Source organism: Saccopteryx bilineata, chromosome 6 (assembly GCF_036850765.1).
Source record: "Saccopteryx bilineata isolate mSacBil1 chromosome 6, mSacBil1_pri_phased_curated, whole genome shotgun sequence".
Classification (NCBI taxonomy): domain Eukaryota; kingdom Metazoa; phylum Chordata; class Mammalia; order Chiroptera; family Emballonuridae; genus Saccopteryx; species Saccopteryx bilineata.
The window spans coordinates 91,740,738-91,761,255 of NC_089495.1; the positions used below are offsets into that span (position 1 = coordinate 91,740,738).

The window sequence follows — 20,518 nt, forward strand, 5'->3', positions numbered from 1 at the left end:
GGGCTCAAGCCAGTGACCTTGGAATCATGTCTATGATCCTGCATTCAAGCTGGTGAGCCTGCGCTCAAACCATACATTCACAGTCAAGCCAGCAACCTCAGGGTTTTGAACCAAGGAGCTCAGCATCCAGGCACCATTACTGCTCAGGCCATGGTTACAATTCTTAAAACAAAAGTTAAAAAAAATGTTTAAAAATCACTAAAAGTTTGGAAGTTTAAGTCCTAATAACTTTCCATGTGTATAGGAAATCAGTGTAATGATGACTCTGGGACCTGTTTACCTCCAAAATATTTTGCAGTTGCAGTTTTTATTGAGAAAAAATAATTCCAGTAATTTAGTGGATATTTATATTTATTGCAGTTAGCATAACTTAGGAAGTTAACATTTTTCTTTACCTTTTCTACCTTTCCACCATTGATGTCACTGGGGAGGAATTTCTTGCCAATTGTTCTCAAGTCTGTCTAAAATAAAAACATTATTATCAAAATATAATTATAAAGAAAAGTATATCTAAATCTAATCCAATCGTAAACAAAATATAAAATTACTTAAGGTTTGTGGAGCAAAATTTAAATAAATGTTTCTTAGCTGATTGTGACATCCAAATATATAAACAATCTTTTCAAATAACACAGTCCTGTACATTTGTTATTTAAAGTGTACTAGTAGTTTGAACATTAATATACAGATACCCTTAATTCTGGTCAGATTTCTTTAGGTAATCTTTTAACTTACTAAGTCTTTTCTATTGTATTCTAAAAATTTATTTTATGTAAACTATAGCTTTATTTAAAAATTAACCCCACAATCCAAAACCAAATGATAAAAAGTGTACATTTTTGACAATTCAATCTGAGAAAACCTTGATAAAGCAGAGACATGAAAATATATTATTCTGTAAACTATAAGTGCCATACCATAATAAAGCTACAAAAGGATACAATTATCTCAGGGAACAATTATGCTGCAACAGCAAGTAGTTATAGTAAGACCTGCCCATAGTAAAAATGTATTTAATTTGCTTAAAGAAATTATAAAAATTGATGTTGGTGAACAAATAACAACATAAAAAGGCAGAAATATGTATTAGTCAGTAAACCAGAAAGCAAAATATAAAAAGTAAACTTAAGGAAGGCCTAACATGAAGTTATCACATTTCTAACATAAAAATAAAACTTCAACTATATAAAGCAGAGCTTTTAAGAATTTTTGTCATCTTTAAAAAGTACAAACTAAAGGAATGATAAGAAATTTGTTCAGAGAAAAACTGTCAATACCCTTGAAAACAGCCTAATTATTTAAACTATTATCTTGCAAACTGAGAGTTTGAGGTTAGATTAATAAATTTTTATTGTTTTGTAATTTCTTAACAAAAGGAACAGCAGCCCTTCATCGCCTTAAGAGCAAAATAAAATAGACTGAGTACCTTTAATCACATAAATTATAAGAGAGAAATTTATGTTAGACTGAAGGAGAAAACACTAGATGATTAAAATTACTATAATATGAAATGAATACACATGAGAAGTAGGAAAGTTTTACCTATCCATTATTATTGAACACCTAAAACAACAGAATATTCTCTTACTTGAAATATCCACGTGGTGAGCTTAAGAAGGAAATATACGTTATATAATCCCCACAGATCTTTCCAGTCTTTTTCTACCATGATTCATAATTTATTTCTCAATATAGTGCAGGGATTACTCCTGAACTAACTCACCGAATGGAACTGCCAGCAAACTAAGCCCCAAATCCAAACACTTGTGTAACAATGCTTAGGCTAATTCTTTTTGCAGCCTCTATCCAAAAACAGCGTGAAAGAATTATAAACCATACTTCAAATCATAGGCTTTTCACTCTGGAAAATACTGAGTAACATATGGGGGGAAAATACTTTTTTACACTACCCTTCCTTATTATTAGGATTGTTTCAAAGATTAAATGTTAATTCACGTGAAGCACTTGGCACATGACTTGCGAAGAGTAAACATTTAATTAATGTTAGCTATCATGTTTATTTTAGGGAATATATACATACACATTTTATCATCTGAAAATATATAACCATTAAATCAATAATACAACTAACAGTTCATTAAATCATAGGCATTATTGTGAAATCACTTAAAAGCTGAAATATTTAAATATACATGAAAACAGAATATATACAAATTTTATGGTTTTTATCAATAATTATGAACTAAACTAAATTAAAATGAGGCATTGATATAAAGCAGAAATGAACATTACACTAAAATTCTAAACTTTGACTCACTGCAAACTGTAATTAACATATGGTTTTAGATACTGTCACAAATTCTCTTATTCCACTATTAAATGGGGGGATGGAGGGTAGAAATCACCCAACCTATCTCACAAAGTTGTCAGGTTAAAAGGAGACAATGTGTTAAAAGTTTACGTAACTTTTAAAATTATATATATATATATATATATATACACACACACACACACACACACATATATGTATATATATTTAGCAAAATGAAAATGACCTACCAAACCTTTAAAAATCCTAAATTCAAAGTCAATTTATAGTACTACAAAGACAATTTTTTTGTTTTTTTTATTTTTTTTTTATTTATTCATTTTAGAGAGGGGGGAGAGAGAGAGAGAGAGAGAGAAAGAGAGAGAGAGAAGGGGGGGAGCAGGAAGCATCAACTCTCATATGTGCCTTGACCAGGCAAGTGCAGGGTTTTAAACCGGCAACCTCAGCATTTCCAGGTCGACGCTTTATCCACTGCACCACCACAGGTCAGGCCAAAGACAATTTTATAATCCAGGTTATCATATCATGATCACTAAGACACATGGATCCAAAAATACACTTATACTGAACATAAAAAATTACAAAGAAGAAATATTTAGCTTTTAAATATATATGCATGTGTGCACACACACAAAAGATTCCTACTTATTCAAAGTTAAGTTCAATGGAATGCCTATTTGGCAAGCCATTTTATATTATACAGAATCTTAAAAGAAAAAAATCTGTTTTTAAATTTTTACCAATAAATACATAGTATTCAGTAACTTAAAGAAACTAGCTCAGTGTGTCCCCCACAAGAAAAAGAGCATAAGAAAACTTGTGCATGAATTATTATCCCCAAATATAATATTTTATACAATCAGAATCAATAATATGTCTTTCTCAACTTGTGATCAACAACCACTCAAAAATTGAAAAAAATAATTCAATAGAAATACTCTAAATGCCTGATTTTATTTAAAAGTGATAAACTTGAAAAGTACATTATTGGTGTAGTAACCTTCATTTTGATTAAAAGGTTTTTTCCCCCCTGTTACATGGTATGATAACTTAGGTTGGCGTATTCAACTATATATTTCAGAGAAAATTATAAAGACTAATTAACTCATTAAAATAATGGTTATCATGTACTTCTCATGCGCATAGGACAAATACTTCATCTTGACCTCTTTTATTTAAAGTTTCACACCTAATTAAAATGCTATTTATGTAAGTATATTAAAAAAATAAAAAGCAGAAGATTGTTACAAAACTTCTTTCCTATCATCTTTAGGATTTTTTTTTAATAAAAAGGTAGAGTTAGTTACAACAGTTTTTGACAGTAGAATTTACTAATTTGAATATAAGTCAAAGAAAGTTAAAATGTCTAGGGAGTGTATCCATTTGTAACACAGAAAGCCTGCATACTTTCTAATTAATGCTTACTTAAAAAACTAACAGTCTTGCTTATTAAAATTCCCTTAGCACAGAAACAACAAAATATATATTTTTATTCTTACTGATAAAATTGAAAGAAGCTGATAAAGTGGAATTTCAAACAAATTTTATCGGTTCAAACCCAAGTTTTGTTATATAAATATAAATTTAAGTGATTTGTTTTATGCAGTATATACATGTTTATTTATATTTGAAATGTTATCAGTTGCTGCCATTTCTGCTTTATGTTATACCTATCCTACAGTAATATGATGACTATGCCAGACAGTAACTCTCTTATGAACTTTCGTGTGTGTGTGTGTGTGTGTGTGTGTGTGTGTGTGATAGAGACAGAGAGAGGGTCAGACAGGGACAGACAGACAGGAAGGGAGAGATGAGAAGCATCAATTCTTTGTTGTGGCTCCTTAGTCTCCTTAGTTGTTCATTGATCGCTTTCTCATATGTGCCTTGACCAGGGGGCTACAGCACAGTGAGTGACCCCTTGCGCAAGCCAGCAATCTTGGGCCCAAGCCAGCGACCCCACATGCTCAAGCAGGTGACCTTGGGGTTTTGAACCTGGGTCCTCTGTGTCCCAATCTGATGCTCTATCCATTGCACAACCACCTGGTTAGGCCTCTTATAAACTTAATTATGTATCATAATATACAAATTTGATTAACAGAGTGTTATTGTAAAGGTAACATGAAAATTCTCACTGGGGTAACTGCAAGACTGGAAAATATATATATATATATATATATATATATATATTACTTATATCTAAATTTAAAATAATTTTTATAACTCTTAAAACTCTTCAAAAAATATTCAAAAGCCAATCACAATTATAGAAAAGTACAGCTATTCAGATGGGTGGAGGGAGAAAGATTATAAAAAATACATATCAAAATATTAACAGTAATTATAAGTAGCTTTAATTTTCTTATTTTATTTTTTGTGTTTTATGAAGTCTTCTATAATGTATTTTTACTTTTACGAACAGGAAAAGTTATTTTAAAATAATACATACAATTGTCAAAAAGCTATAACCTAACTAGAATTTCTATGTGAATTAAATGGCAATTTGTTTTAATGAATATGATGTTTTAACTGTTATACCAATAATGTGTTATGAAAATTTATAGCTGAATACTGGGTTAAAAAAAAGTTTTAACTGTATTTTTTCCTTTTCATTGGATTCCATATAATAGATATTAAAAGAAACACATTTTGAATAATTTGCTGATATGAGATTACCAAATTCAATAAACATAACTATAACTTAAAATGGACAATAAAAATAAAACATATTTATTATTCCACATTACTTGTAAAATATAGTTTATTCTGTAAAACATTATTCATGAATATAGCTTCCAGATTAAAAGTGTTAATAAACAAAACCTACATTGAGAGCAATCAGGATGATGTCATTTATATTGACTTTGTCAGGAGAACTTATACAAGCTTCAATGCCTTCTTCTGAAAGATACCTGTAAAACAAAGTAAATGGATTATTTTCTAAAATTAAAATTAATCAAAATTACTTTTTATGTCAACATGCAAATTGTTCTCCATTATGAAATGCTTCCACAAATACTAGGGAAAGAGTCCTGGATATCCCCTGTTTGAGAACAGTGCATATTTTCTTCTTTGGTACCCTTAAAAGAATACTGTGTTAATACAATTAAACATCACTCTAATTCTTCAGGAATAACTACTTTGTACTATTACACAAATACAATCTCTGACTAAAACATGTGGTAATAAACTAAGCTCTTGGTGACTGAGATGTGCTGCAAAAACAACTAAAAGCAACATAGTTTTAAACTTAGTCCAACAGAAATTTCCTCTGCTTTCTCACAGTATCTTCCCAATTCCCCTTACTTTACCACAATGTTACCAAGAACCCGTCAACTATTAACTCTAAGTAGCACAAAAATAGGCATATTTTTACTTTATATCTTTTATTTTTCCTCTCTTCTTTTTTTTTTTTTCTACTCACTGTCTTACTGCTCTTCATTCCTTTTATCTGGTTCAAACTAACCAAATATCTGTTGCAAGTAATAATTAATTCAAGTTCACTGAATCTGAGGGAGGGAGTGTCATCTCTACTTACTCATTCTCAACACAGTCATTTTTGAAATTCTTTGACAAATTCTACAAGTCAGGTTTCATCCCCCAAAAAATCCACCTATAAAAATGCCCATTAACCTGACCTGTGGTGGTGCAGTGCATAAAGTGTCAACCTGGAATGCTGAGGTCGCCAGTTCGAATCCCTGGGCTTGCCCATTCAAGGCACATACTGGAAGCAACTACAAGCAGATGCTTCTCGCTTCTCCTTCTCTCTTTTTTTCTCTCTCTGCCCCCTCTCTCCAAAAATCAATAAATAAAATCTTTTAAAAAATGCTATTAGCATCTGACTGATATTCAACTCCTTTAACCAAACTGCTGGTGCTAGCAAGCACTGCCACTGCAGGGATGCTCTCGTTAAAAAGAAACAGGAGTACCAGTCTGACAGCTAACTCAAGCTCATTCCTGATGGCCAGCAATTCAACCCCCAACATGAGGTTGATTCTAAGACACTTGTCAATGTAAGCTCTACTTGGAGATAACAACCAAAGGGCATGTGTCTTTAGGAAACCACAATGAATGAGTTCTCTAAAGTAAAAGAGCAAGGGAAAAGAAATATAAATTAAAAACTAAAAGAATAGCAGGAGATTCAAGTTGATAAGCCTATGAACAAGATCAAGGAGATAAAGTCAGTAAAGTATAGATATAAATCAAAGCAAGAATCTGTTAACAAAATTAGATAGATACTATTAATAGTTTAAGGCCATTGCAGTGCAAAGTGTTAACTATATAGGTGAGTCTGCAAGAATAAATGAATGGGAAGCAGTTATAATAGAACATAGGTGGCCATGAAATACAGATGTGTGTAGTCAGCACAGATGGTTAAAATCTACTTTAATTCAAAATGACTAAGTTAACTTCCTTATTATCCTGTTAACTTTTCACTCTTCATAGCTATTGATTGTATCTGTCATTAATCATAAATTCAGTTCCACAAAAATTAATTAAGCCCTTATGTAAAAAATACTATAATTCAGTAATACAATTAGTAAAATGATGAAAATAAAACACCTGCCTTCAAGGGGTTCACAGGCTCATTCATATACAGCAAAACACAATACATAAACAGCTATCATACAAGGCCAAAATAATATAAACCAAATGTTATAAGGGCTCAAAGTAGCTGGAGAATGGGAAAGAGTACATAAAACATAGAAGTAAAAAAGTGTGAAGCACGCCTGACCTGTGGTGGCACAGTAGATAGAGCACCGACCTGGTATCCTGAGGTCCCAGGTTCAGAACCCTGAGGTAGCTGGTTTGAGCATGGGCTCAAGTAGTTTGAGCACAGGGTTGCCAGCTTGAGCGTGGGCTAATCAACAAGATCCCATGGTAGCTGGCTTAAGGCTCAAGGTCGCTGGCTTAAACAAGGGGTCACTGGCTGGGCTGGAACCTCCAGGTCAAGGCACATATGAAAAGCAATCAATGAACAACTAAAGTGCTACAACTACAAGCTGATGCTTCTCATCTCTTTGCCTTCCTGACTATCTGTCTGTCTGTCTCTGCTCTCTCCCGCTTAAGAAAAAAAGTGTGAAGCACAGTTTAGAGGTAATATGCTAGAACACTCTGGTTGGGAAAGAGGGAAGAAATAAGTACAGGCTGAAAGCAATTGTAGAAAGTGACAGTACACAATGGAATATGAATGATATATTAAATGCCAATTGAGTAATTACAAAACTGCAGCTTTCAAAATTACTACACAAAAGGGAAATAATATAGAATGAATAATAAACTACTTTGACTTGAGCAAGGGGTCCCTCACTCTGCTGTACATGTGCACCCCCCCCCATCAAGGCACATATGAGAAAGCAATCAATGAACAACTAAGGTGCCGCAACAAAGAACTGATACTTCTCATCTCTCTCCCTTCCTGTCTGTCACTATCTGTTCCTCTCTCCTCTCTGTTGCAAAAAAAAAAAAAAAAAAAAAAAAAGATTACAGGATGTCAGATGAACCAGAATAGATCATTAAAAATAATCAAAGTTCACATCTTCAATTTTACAGATAAATAAAAGACCCAAAGTTGTTAATTAAACTTGCCACAAAATACAAACTTAAGTGATGCAAAGTGAAAACAAGAATGCCCCCTTAATAAACAAATTAAACTGATGAACAAAATAGAAACAGAGACATGGATACATGGAATAGGCTAACAGTCCTCAAAAGGGAGGGGTGTGGAACTAGATGATTGAAGGTGAAGGGATTAAGCAAAAACAAAACAAAAAACCGTGTGTGTGTGTGTGTGTGTGTGTGTGTGTGTGTGTGTGACAGCCAGAGGGAAAAGGGGGGTGGGGGAGATGAAGGTGGGCAAAGGTGGGGAAATGGGGACAAAAGGGACTCTGCCTGGGGTGCAGGGTGCAGTGTGCCGATGATGTTAGTAGAGTTGCACACCTGACCTGTACCCCAATAAATTCAATTTAAAACATATATTTAAAATAATAAAAATGGTTAAGCAAAAAAAAATGCATAGTATTGTCATTAATGTGAAAAAATAAAAATTACATTAAAAAAAAGAATGCCTGCTGACTCAGTCCAGCAGTCTTTTCATTACAACACACCATTTTTATTTACCAATAACTAATCCTAATATTAGGAATATGAGCTTCTCAAACATAAGTCAACATTTATACAAGTCAGGTTTCTAATTGAGACACATTATCAATACACAAAAAAGCACAATGAGGCAAATTCAGTGAGCTTCAAAATATTAAAGAGTAGGTCTAGTTTCATAGTAAAAGCTCAGGGAACTAATACTAATAATTAGAAATTCAAAATTATTATAACAATAAAAATACCAATCTCTACAAAATATAAAAAGGAAAAGTCTATCGAATTCTAAAAGCAGTAGCTATAAGGGGGTAGAAGGAACTTGACTATGCATGTATAAATCCAACATCATGTAATTTCCTTCAAATAATGCCTATAAAACACCTCCTGAATGTAACAAATTCTAAAATGTATCTCAGTCTCAATTTGCAAGTTTTACAAGTCTCCCTTACTCATCTTTCCTACTTTGAAAAATCAAAGAACTTGACTCTTACAGCTTCATTCTGTAATCAAGAAACAGGAGCCCCCTTCACAGCTCTCCCAGTAACATCTTGGTGATCCTTCTGAACATACTGGACCATTTTCACAGGAGGACTGAATCTAAATTAACCATAATTTCGGATTTACAAATTACTCTTTTAGCTTCTGTAAACATTTAAAACTCCAATATCTAACATCAATGAATAAAACAAGGATAAAAGTAAATTAAATGCCTTAAGTCAGTGGTCCCCAACCTTTTTTGGGCCACAGACTGGTTTAATGTCAGAAAATATTTTCACAGACCAGCCTTTAGGGTGGGACGGATAAATGTATCACGTGACCAAAACAAGCGTCAAGAGTGAGTCTTAGACAGATGTAACAGAGGGAATCTGATCATTTTTTTAAAATAAAACATTGTTCAGACTTAAATATAAATAAAACGAAAATAATGTAAGTTATTTATTCTCTCTCTGAGCGGACTGGTACCAAATGGCCCGGGGCTTGGGGACCACTGCCTTAAGTGACTTCAAGATGCACACAGTAACAGAGCAACTAAAAGAACAAAACACAAAATTCACCAGCCTTATTTAATGCAGTCACTGAGAAAGAAAGGAAATAAGAACTGTAGCAGGCGTGCCAGATCTGTTCCCTGTGCACAGCTGCACAGTGGGCCTCGAGGGAAGAGAATTATAATCAGTTCCCATGTGCCATCTTCGAGCTTGTAAAACTCAAGGGCATGGACCCTAAAGAAGAAATTAACCCCAGAGGATTCTTGCTTTCTGAAACAGTCAGCAAAAGCACTCATTTTTCCTCTCTAGTGGAGATTTTGAAAAACTAACATTATAAAAATACTCATTACAAAAAAAAAACTCACTTATTACAATTACAAATTAAAAATACACCATCAGAATACAGTTTATTGACAAGCAGGGCAATAAAGGGCTGAATTTCTACATGCATGCTACAGAATAGACTAACATTCCTACTAATTTTACGTTCAAATAATGCTATTTAAAATCACAATTTAATCATTGCTCAAATTTTTAAAATAAGAAGGTGCTTTCTTTTTCATAAATAGATGTTAAAATTCCATTTTACTCAGAATCACTAAATTTGTAATCCTAAGGAACTTTTTTTACTTTAGAAGTAAAAGCTTAGAAATTAATTATTATCCACCAATTTGGGGGAGAGGAGGCTTCCTATTACAAATAATGAATGCAAATTCTATAAAAAGGAATGCTCAGCTTAAGTACCATTACCAGAACACCTTCACCTCCTGTTCAGAAGTCACATGGGCTTGTAAAAGAGATATTGTTTAAGAATTGACAGGAAACTGATAAAAACAAACACTATCATTTAAATCTCATTTATTTGATCCAGATAGTGGATCATCATTTTCACCTCTTCTATAAGGGAAAAGAAAGCCAGTTTTCCTTTGATCCATCCCTCTGACAGCACATAAAATCTCGGGTCTAACATGAGGATAGAAACAAACTGAAGAGTACATGGCCCATCTAAATAGGACCATAACTGAGCTCCAGCTGTCTGTCTGCATGAAGACAGGTAAAGCAGCTATTGTGCGATCTTCTCATTTTTAACTTTTAGTGTCTTTTGTATAGCAATGTACCAGTCTGCATGTCACATGCACACTTTGTACTAACTATATTCGTTTAAAAAACATACCTGCTTGTTTGCTCTTGTATACTTCCAAGTTGTCTTTGACATGCAGGGTTATGCCATTAAGTGTCTCTCAAATAATATACAATTCGTAGTTGACATCCTTTGCAAGCAAAAGAGAACAAGAACTATGCCTTTCAGGTCTCTTTGTATGACTCGTGGAGAGTAGTGAACATAATTATGCATGTAAAAAATGTTCTTACCAGTCATCTGCATCAGACTAAAACGTGTTAAATCATTTAGTTTAGCCTAAATATTTTATGAACTTACCCTTATCCTTATCTCAGATTTCTAGGCTACATATATATATTTTTAGAGAGGAGTTCTAATTTGCTGAAACACTAAAAAGCAAACACTAAAGTTTTACCCTCCACCCATCCAAGCATTGAAGGCTCATTCAAGTCTGAACTGAGACTTGAATCCCTAAAATAATCACAGACAGAATCTATTACTGCAATACAAATTAGGTTGATGACAAATAAAAATTCTTTAAAATGCCAATGAAAAAAAAAAAACAAGAGTGAAAACATTCTTCCCAGATGGATAGAAGGTATCTGGATGATGACTGGTACACAAAGGTCTTAACCAGGGGTCCCCAAACTACGGCCTGCGGGACGCATGCAGTCCCTGAGGCCATTTATCCGGCCCCCGCCACACTTTTGGAAAGGGCACCTCTTTCATTGGTGGTCAGTGAGAGGAGCACATTGACCATTTCATTAGCCAAAAGCAGGCCCATAGTTCCCATTGAAATACTGGTCAGTTTGTTGATTTAAATTTACTTGTTCTTTATTTTAAATACTATATTTGTTCCCGTTTTGTTTTTTTACTTTAAAATAAGATATGTGCAGTGTGCATAGGGATTTGTTCATAGTTTTTTTATAGTTCGGCCCTCCAACGGTCTGAGGGACAGTGAACTGGCCCCCTGTGTAAAAAATTTGGGGACCCCTGGTCTTAACTGTCTCTAAATAAAACTCAAATCAAATAGTATTATGTGGGTTTGGGGTCTCTGATCTGTACGTGATTATTTGCTACCACACCAAGATTACTGACCCATATATATTACCTAAATACAGAATAAGAATTTAATAAATAAATCCCTCCTTAACCACAAAGGAAAAGGTAACTAGTTAGTTTTAACAGAGAATAAAATGTAACAGAAATCAAAGAATTGCTTATATTAGGTGTTTTTAATCTTAGCAAATATGAAAATTGGCAACCCACTGCAAACTCCCAGGACATTTAAAAATAATTTTAAAAGTATCTGAAAAGTTCTCTCTATTCACTCTCCCTATCCTGTTTCCATTCTCACAATGTAAGTGGACTATAATAAACCTGCCACCAAATTCGGTTTTCACTATTATTCTCATACCCAGCCAGAGACGGTGAAATAGTAACTTGCTAACTTCCCCCTCTTGGGGAAAAGAAGGGCTTATAAATTCCTGTTAATGAATGTAATTTGGAAAAATACAGTATTTAACTCTATTAAAAACTTTAGTAAGGAAACAGGACTACTAAGATTTAAATACAACATCTGCTTCTGATAACTTGGTAGAGATGAAATCAATAAATTCATTACAGTTTACAGATACATTAGATGTCAAAAAGTCACCAATTTGTAAAAATATAAATTTGTATACCAGCAGTAAGCTGAATAAATACATGGAATTCCATGCCTTAATCTCTATTAAGCACAGCAAACAGGAGGATCAGAATTCTACAAAAGTAATTTAGAAGAGGGTGTACAATGATACACAAATAGTGAAACATGAAAAAAAGAGGTCTTTTATTTAACTTCCCTTAACAACTGAGTATCTGTTCTATCAGTACCATTTTCTTTCCTTCTTTAGCCAAAGTGTCCACCTACTATGACAAAATTAATACCACAATCTTCTTTTTTTATATAAATGAATCATAAGAACAAAATATGTATTATTTAAAGTACCTCTAAAAATCACTTAGTGTTGATCTTAATAAACAGGTTTCAATAAATTATTTATTTTATTCAAAAATAAATTATTTTAAAATACATTTTGTTTTTATTTTTTATTATTTACTTCCATGTACACATGTATATTATATCTGCCATTTATCTAACCTAAAACATCAAAAATTTTCCACATACATATACTTACACACACATACAACATACTGCTATTTAAAGTTTTTCTACACTAACTTTCTCTATTGTTATATTACAAAAATGAAAACACCAAAACCAAATATAACATCATGAAAATCCTAACGTTTTAAATGCAAATGTTTCATAAAATTAACCTGCACAAAAACTGAAAAGATGAATATGCAAAAAGTAAAAAAATATATTTTACTTAGTACTACAGAAGCATCATTTTTTCTAAAAAAAAAAACAACTTCTAGAAGTGCCTTGATATACATCATGGTTAACATCCATACTACTCAAACTTCAACATTTCAGTGGCCAAACAAAATGTTTTTGGCCCCAAATAAAGACTGAAAGATGGAAATTTTAAAAAGTACTAGGGAAAGTTCTTTGTAAAGTTATATCAAATTTAAAACATTTAAAAGTGTTTAAATTCTGAAAAATTGAAATCTATATTTCTTGTTACACATTTTCTTAAAAATGCTGATTTATTAGCTAATTCCAAAGAATGCACTACTTGAACACACCACTAGATGACAACCTTGCTTCACTACTGAAATAAAATCATACAATTATTGGAAGCTAAGACTGCATGGATGTACTAAGCTAGCTCTAAAATAAAGGCTTCTGACATTTATTGTTTTGTTGTTGTTGTTGTTATTGTTGGGAAATAAAGATAGCAGAGAAAATAAGATAGGCTATTAAAATTTTAGAATTTATGTTTGCTATAAAGATCATTCAGGTAGTTTAAAGGAAAAAAAAACTTACTTATTGAGCACTCGAGAGATATCTCCTCACAAGGAAAAAAAATTGAAGTATTTCAAAAGAAATTTCCTCTCCAATTTTCGCTTATGTTCATGTTTCATAAATAGACTTACAAAAGTACCCATAATTTATTAGATACTAATGCTTCTTTGTAGTGAAAAATAGCTGCAAAGAATATTTTCAGTATTTCAATAGTTGTTTTTCTCTGAGATCAAAATAAATAAGCATGACAATTTTAAGATAATAACTATAAGAAGATAGGTGACAATAAATCACAACTTTCATTTTTATCACCCATTTTCAGATATTAAACTATTTTCCCCATACACAAACCAAATGATGAAGACATTATCCCTAGAACGTTTATTTGGTATAAAAAAAATTTTAAAGCTATACAAATAAACATTTGTAAATTCCTTGAAATTCCATAACTGAGATATTACAAAGTACAGTAGCAATGAGCACCTAGTTATTATTCATTTTTGCAAACCACACGTTCACATAAATTTAGAAGTATAAAATGAAGGCCTGGCTACTTTTACTTTCATGGGAGATTATAATTTATGTCTTTCATCTAATTCAACATTTTCATACTTAAATTCAGAAGCACAGTTGAGGTTATCTTTTAGTAACTCATTTTAAAATGTAAGATTATTTGATATTTCTGTCATCTTTCCCCCAGCACAAAGGTGGTGGCTATAAAACCACACATCAGGTGGAAAGGCTCACTACAGGCCCGACGCCCTGTGTTCTGACCACTGCAAAGCAACCTCAGTGTTGGCAGAGTCCATGCCAAGGACCTCTCAGGATTAACCCCAGGAGACTGCCTACTCAGTTAAAAGTTTACTTAAGAAATGTTATTTTAAAATGTATGATATAATAACAAAAATTAGAAGGCATTTTTAAATAACTTGGAGAGACTGATATCTGTAGTTTTCAGTAAAATAGAACTAGATGCAATCTCAGCCTCATTCTTTAGTCCATGGGGGATCCTAGGCAACTTATTTACCTTTCTGCAGAGGGACAGCTCCCAGAGGGAAGGGGGATAAGGGGATGGGATCAGAGAGGGTGAAGGGATTAGTGCAGTGGTTCTCAAAGTGTGCATCAGGGTGCACTGGTGTGCTCTATAGTATTTCAGAGAAATATGTGCCTGTTGGGGACCAAAAAACCAACAGGGTTTTTGGAGTTTAGATTTTTGGGGGACAGAGGTGTGAAGAATTGGCTGGAAGCTGACAGTCTGCCCAACCCCCCACCTCACTTGCCTGATTAGTTTGCAAAAGGCTGTTAAGCTGTGGTGCTGGACTGTTTACACTACCCCCCATGTTCCCCGCAAAGACTAAAGGCAAGTTTCTTCTATCCTTTACTTGGTATAATGTTAAGATGATATGTGTGGAGGGGTTTTCTGCACTCAACACAATTAAGAGTAAAAAGAGAGGAATTCTTCAATGTATTGACAAGGAAATGAGAGTTTGCCTTTCAAATATATGCCCAAATATTAAAGAAATCAGTAGGACACATCAGGCTCATGTTTCTCATAAACACAAGAATGAAAAAACTTAACACATTCGTACCAGAACCTGCTGAATTTACTAAATCTTACTAAGAATGTATCTATATATATATAAAAAGATAACTTGTCATTTTTTATTTTTTTAACCCCTCTTTTTTATGAATCCTAAAAGGCATAACAAAAAATGTAACATAAAAATATTTTTTAATGTCAGAATAAATTTAATTCTGTCATATTTATTTTCTTTACCATAAAAGCATGCTTTGACTTTATGTTTTTTCTTTAATATTTGACTTAATTATTATAACATATTTCTCAGAAATTTGTATATAGTGCACCTACAATTATTTGTAGGATTTTAAATGCACCCTAACTTCAAAAAGTTTGATATTATATACATGTAACACATAGATACAGATAACAAGACAGCAAATTCCAAAGGAAAGGGGGAAGGAAGTTAGGGGGAGGGGGCAAAAGGAGTATAATGGGGAATGAGGGAGCGGAGGTGAGAGAGTTATATTGAGTGGGACACTTGAATCCATATTAACACAATAAGTTAAAATTAATAAAAAGTTTAAAAAGCTTTATTTACCTTTCTGTGCCTCAGTTTCCTCCCCTACCAGAGGAAAATGGAGCCAACTGACTGACAGACTTGTTTATAAGAATGAATGAGACAGCATGAAATACTCAGCACGTATTTGAGTAGATGCTAAATAATTATTAGTTTTCTTCCTTCTTAAACACTGGACTGTTGCTGTTTATTCTGGGAAATATTTTTAAAACATAATGATATTTGAAAATGTCTTCTGGGTTCTTAGAAGAAAGCAAAAGAATGGTGTTACCTGGCAATAAAGGGTATCCTCAAAGGCTACAGCTAACAGTCAAAAGTATGTCTGTGTCATTATAGGAAGATTAAACTACATACTTCTAACATACTAATCTGGCATCTACTGAGAACGGAAGGGAAAATGTCAACAAGATTTAAAGAATTTTATTGTTTAATTTTTTGAAATCTTCCGATTTTACATATATGGACAAATACACAGGTTTTATTTAGGGTGTAATAACTAACATTGTTTTTAATATGAAGAAAACAAGTTATTCCATGAGAATGTGCAAAGGTTTCTGCCCCAAACAGAATTTCCAATGCAAACCACATTGCCATCATTTTTGACTAATCTACCACCTATGTCAAAATATAATACAATGATGTTAAGAAACAGCTGGTAAGAAATAAGTTTAAAATTCTACAGTTCAGAGAAATATAATTGTAATATCCAATTTTTAAATGAGATATTTTATAAATTATTTCTAATTGAAACCAATGCTATTCATTCAAAACTTTAAAAATGAAAATGTACTTCAATTATCATAACCAATTATATCAAATACCTACTTGTATCTAGTATATGTAATCATATATTGTACCATCTAATAGCATAACAATTCTCCATAAATTAAAATGAAATGAAAATGAGGTCTAAAACTCAAAGAGTAATCACTTAAATATGCTAGTAAAATAAGTAAATATTAAACAAATACTAAATATATTTTGCCAAGAGTGAAATTCCCATATATATATGTATGTATCTTAGTAAAATAAACAAATTAAAATTTCTAATTTTCATTTCTTTAATACATCTTGAATACAAAATGCTTGAATTTGAAATGCTGAAAATAAACTTTAAATTTAATTTTTTAGCTTAGAAGACATAATATAAACATATACCCATACCTCTACAGTAGGCTGATGGTAATATGCAAACATCCTAATCTCTGGAACCTGTGAATGTTACTTTATTTGGAAAAATGGTCTTAAAAGATGAAATTTAGTTAAAGATCTTGAGATGATTATCCAGGTAGGCCTTAAATCTAATGATAGGTGTCCTTCTGAGAGAAAGGCAGGAGTTTTGAGACAGACACATAGAGGAGAGGCCATGTAAAGATGAAGACAGAGAGTGGAATAATGAGATCTCAAATGAAGGACTGCCAGCAAGCACCAGAAGCTGGAAGGGGCAAGTACCTAACTGATTCTCTCCTGAACCCTCTGGAGGGAGAACAACTCCACACACACACCCATTTCAGACTTCTGGCCTCCAGAACTGTAAGAGAGTATATCTTTGCTGTTTTAAACAGCCTAGTTCATGGTAATTTGTAATAGTAGTCACAAAAAATGATTACACTTATTAAGAATTTAAGTAATTATTTGAGAAGTATTGATTCAATTAAATAAAAAATGATATATAAAAGGTCATTTTTAGCTTAGAATCTATGAAACAGAACATTTTTTATTCAATTTAAATGCCTTGATTTATTAACTCTTCCTGAAGAATTCTTTCAATGCATTTTTTTGGTTTGTTTAAGTCTATAAATAATAAAACACAAACTGTACAGAGGTATAATTAAAAGTTGATCGTGATCCTTCCCCAATTCTTCTTCCAAAAATAAACAGTATTAGCAATCTTAGGAATATCCTTGCAATATATGAATACACAAAAATGGGAGTGTAATTTGTAAGGGAATATTTGTTTATAAAAATAGACTCATTTTATACTTAAGTATTTAGAGGTAAAAGAGGCATGATATAAGCAAATTACTCTCAAATAGTTCAAAAAATTATGAATACACAAGGAGAGAACAAAGGGGGTGGGGAGAGAAAGTTAGGTTGAGAATGTAAAGCAAATCTGGTAAAATGTTTATAATTGGTGAATTCGGATGAAACACATATATAGGAGTTCTTTGTACTGTTCTTGCACCTTGTTTAAAGTTTGAAAGTATTTTAGAATAACCATTAAAAAGTTTAAAAAATACTCATTTTATACAAAAGTTTCAGTAATAGATCTTTTCATTTAAGAATACTTCATAGCCGCCTGGCCTGTGGTGGCGCTGTGGATAGAGTGCCAACCTGGAGCGCTGAGGTTGCTGGTTCGAAACTCCTGGCTTGCCTGGTCAAGGCACGTATGACAAGCAACCAATGAACAGCGAGAGTGAAGCAACTACTTCTCATCCCCCACCCCCTGTAAAATTAATAAATAAAATCTTCAAAAAAAAAGTATTTTATGGCCAACTTCTATGTCAAACCTATATATAGGGTGGGGCAAAAGTAGCCTTATAATTGTTCATATAAAAAATAATTAACAAGTAATAAAACAAAAATAAATTCTGTGCTTCCCATACTCACAACTATAAATGTACTTTTGTCCCACCTGTATGTGTTAGAATATAGAAAAAGAACTTTAAACTCTAAAATTATGAATTACTTTGTGGTTTTGGAAAATGTAAATGTTTTAATGAAATGATTACTTTTAACTACTGTCTTATTTTTAAAAACTCTTAATTAATAAACAAATATCCGTAAAGAACTTTACAATTAACAAAGCACTTTCAATGACTGAATAAGATTTCAGATAAATGACATGATCCTTTCCTACACCCTTTTAAAGTCAAGATCATTGAAATATACATATTCAACTCCTGTGAGTCCCACACTATTTAGATCAGGGGTCCCCAAACTTTTTACACAGGGGGCCAGTTCACTGTCCCTCAGACCATTGGAGGGCCGGACTATAAAAAAAACCTATGAACAAATCCCTATGCACACTGCACATATCTTATTTTAAAGTAAAAAAACAAAACGGGAACAAATACAATATTTAAAATAAAGTACAAGTAAATTTAAATCAACAAACTGACCAGTATTTCAATGGGAACTATGGGCCTGCTTTTGGATAATGAGATGGTGGTGCCCCTTCCAGAAATGCGGCAGGGCCGGATAAATGGCCTCAGGGGGCCGCATGTGGCCCGCGGGCCGTAGTTTAGGGACCCCTGATTTAGATGTTTGTGTGTGTGTTTGTGTGTGTGTGTTTATCTCTATTTAAAAAGAGAGAAATTAAGTCCTGGCCAAATAACTCAGTTAGAGCATGATGCCAAAACATGAATATTGCTGGTTCAATCCCTGGTCAGGGCACATACAGAAACAGATCAATGTTCTGTCTCCTCTCTATCCCCCTCCTCTCTCCCTTCTCTCTAAAATCAATAAATAAATTTAAAAAGAGAGATAAATCAATATATAATCTTAATACCAATTCAGTATGATGAAGACCCTATTGGACATATGATGACATCCTTAAACCCCACCTGACCCCACCCACCCCCACTGAAAAAAAATAACTAAACATTTTGAGAAAATGCAAAAAACCACTAAAGCTACTTGAGAGTGAGCAGAAGAACCTGGTGGGAATGCATACTTATTGGAATAAGGAAGGCAAGGGGGCCTGACCTGTGGTGGTGCATTGGATAAAGGGTCAACCTGGAATGCTGAGGTTGCCAGTTTGAAACCCCATACTTGCCTGGTTAAGGCACATATGAAAAGCAACTACAAGGAACTACAAGTAACTTCTGCTCCCTGTGGCTCTAGCCTAGGACAAAGTGCAATCCAATTGGTGGACACAGCCCTGGCCAGATAACTTGGTTTGTTAGAGCATCGTCCTGAACCACAGAGGTTGCTGGTCTGATCCCTAGTCAGGGCACAGATAGGAACAGATTGATGTTCCTGTCTTTTTCTCTTCTCCCAACCTCTCTCTCTCTCTCAAATCAATAAAATAAACATTAAAAAAACTGAGGACATACCTGACCAGGTATGGAATCACTGTGGCACAGTGAATAGAGCATTGGACTGGGACACAGAGGACCCAGGTTCGAAACTCGAGGTTGCCAGCTTGAGCGCGGATTCACCCAGCTTGAGCAAAGGGTTGCTGGCTCAAGTGTGGGATCACAGAAATGACCCCATGGTCGCTGGCTTGAGCCCAAAGATTGCTGGCCTGAAGCCCAAGGTCAATGGCTTAAGCCCAAGGTTGCTGGCTTGAGCAAGCGGTCACTTGCTCGGCTGTAGTCCCCGCACCCCTGGTCAAGGCACATACGAGAAAGCAATCGATGGACACCTAAGGAGCTCCAACAAAGAATTGATGCTTCTCATCTCTCCCTCTTCCTGTCTATCCCTATCTGTCCCTCTCTTTGACTCTCTCTCTGTCTCTGTGAAAAAAAAAGAAAAAAAAGGTGGACATAGTAGCAACTGTACACAAGGACATACCCACAATCTTTCCGGTCTGAGGAACAGAAAAGGGAAGTGAGAAACCAAGAGCACTGAAGCAGGTGGGGCAACCTATAAAAGAAAAACCCTCAAAGGGGATCCCCAAACTCTGTTTAGCCACATCTCTGATTGACCTCTGAATGATAAACCTTGCATGACTGAAAAATGGTCAGAGCTGTGAAACAGCTTTGCAAATTGCAGTAGTCAAAGGTATATTCTATGTCCAAACTGCAGCATCAGTAATATATTCTATAACTGCGATTTTAAACTGAGCTATAGCATGATAAAGTCTGTGAGAGACAAGAAAGGAAAGAAGAGAAGGGAGAAGAGAAAGAAAGATAAAAAAGAAAAAGAAAAAGTGAAAGAGTGAGAGAAGGAAAGAAAGAAAATAGAAGATGAAAGAAAAAAAGTAAGTGAACTACAACTTGTCCAATTAAATGGTTAATTTTGTTATGTAAAGTTTATCTCAATAAATTATTTTAAGGGAGAAATAAT

At 33.6% G+C, this 20,518-nt stretch overlaps 1 protein-coding gene across 4 annotated transcripts in view; it reads right to left on the minus strand.

The window, feature by feature from the left end:
• The window catches only part of TDRD3 (tudor domain containing 3), a 216,568-nt gene that overhangs the window by 147,032 nt on the left and 49,018 nt on the right, over positions 1–20,518 (minus strand). For 3 of the 4 annotated variants that reach the window (XM_066235530.1, XM_066235533.1, XM_066235532.1), the window contains exons 2-3: positions 5,115–5,199; positions 396–461 (exon numbers count right to left, since the gene is read on the minus strand). In XM_066235530.1, the coding sequence (XP_066091627.1) occupies positions 396–461; positions 5,115–5,199 (151 nt within the window). Of the gene's footprint in view, positions 1–395; positions 462–5,114; positions 5,200–8,877; positions 8,957–20,518 lie in introns of those variants that run through there. The other variant, XM_066235531.1, reaches the window with a different exon arrangement.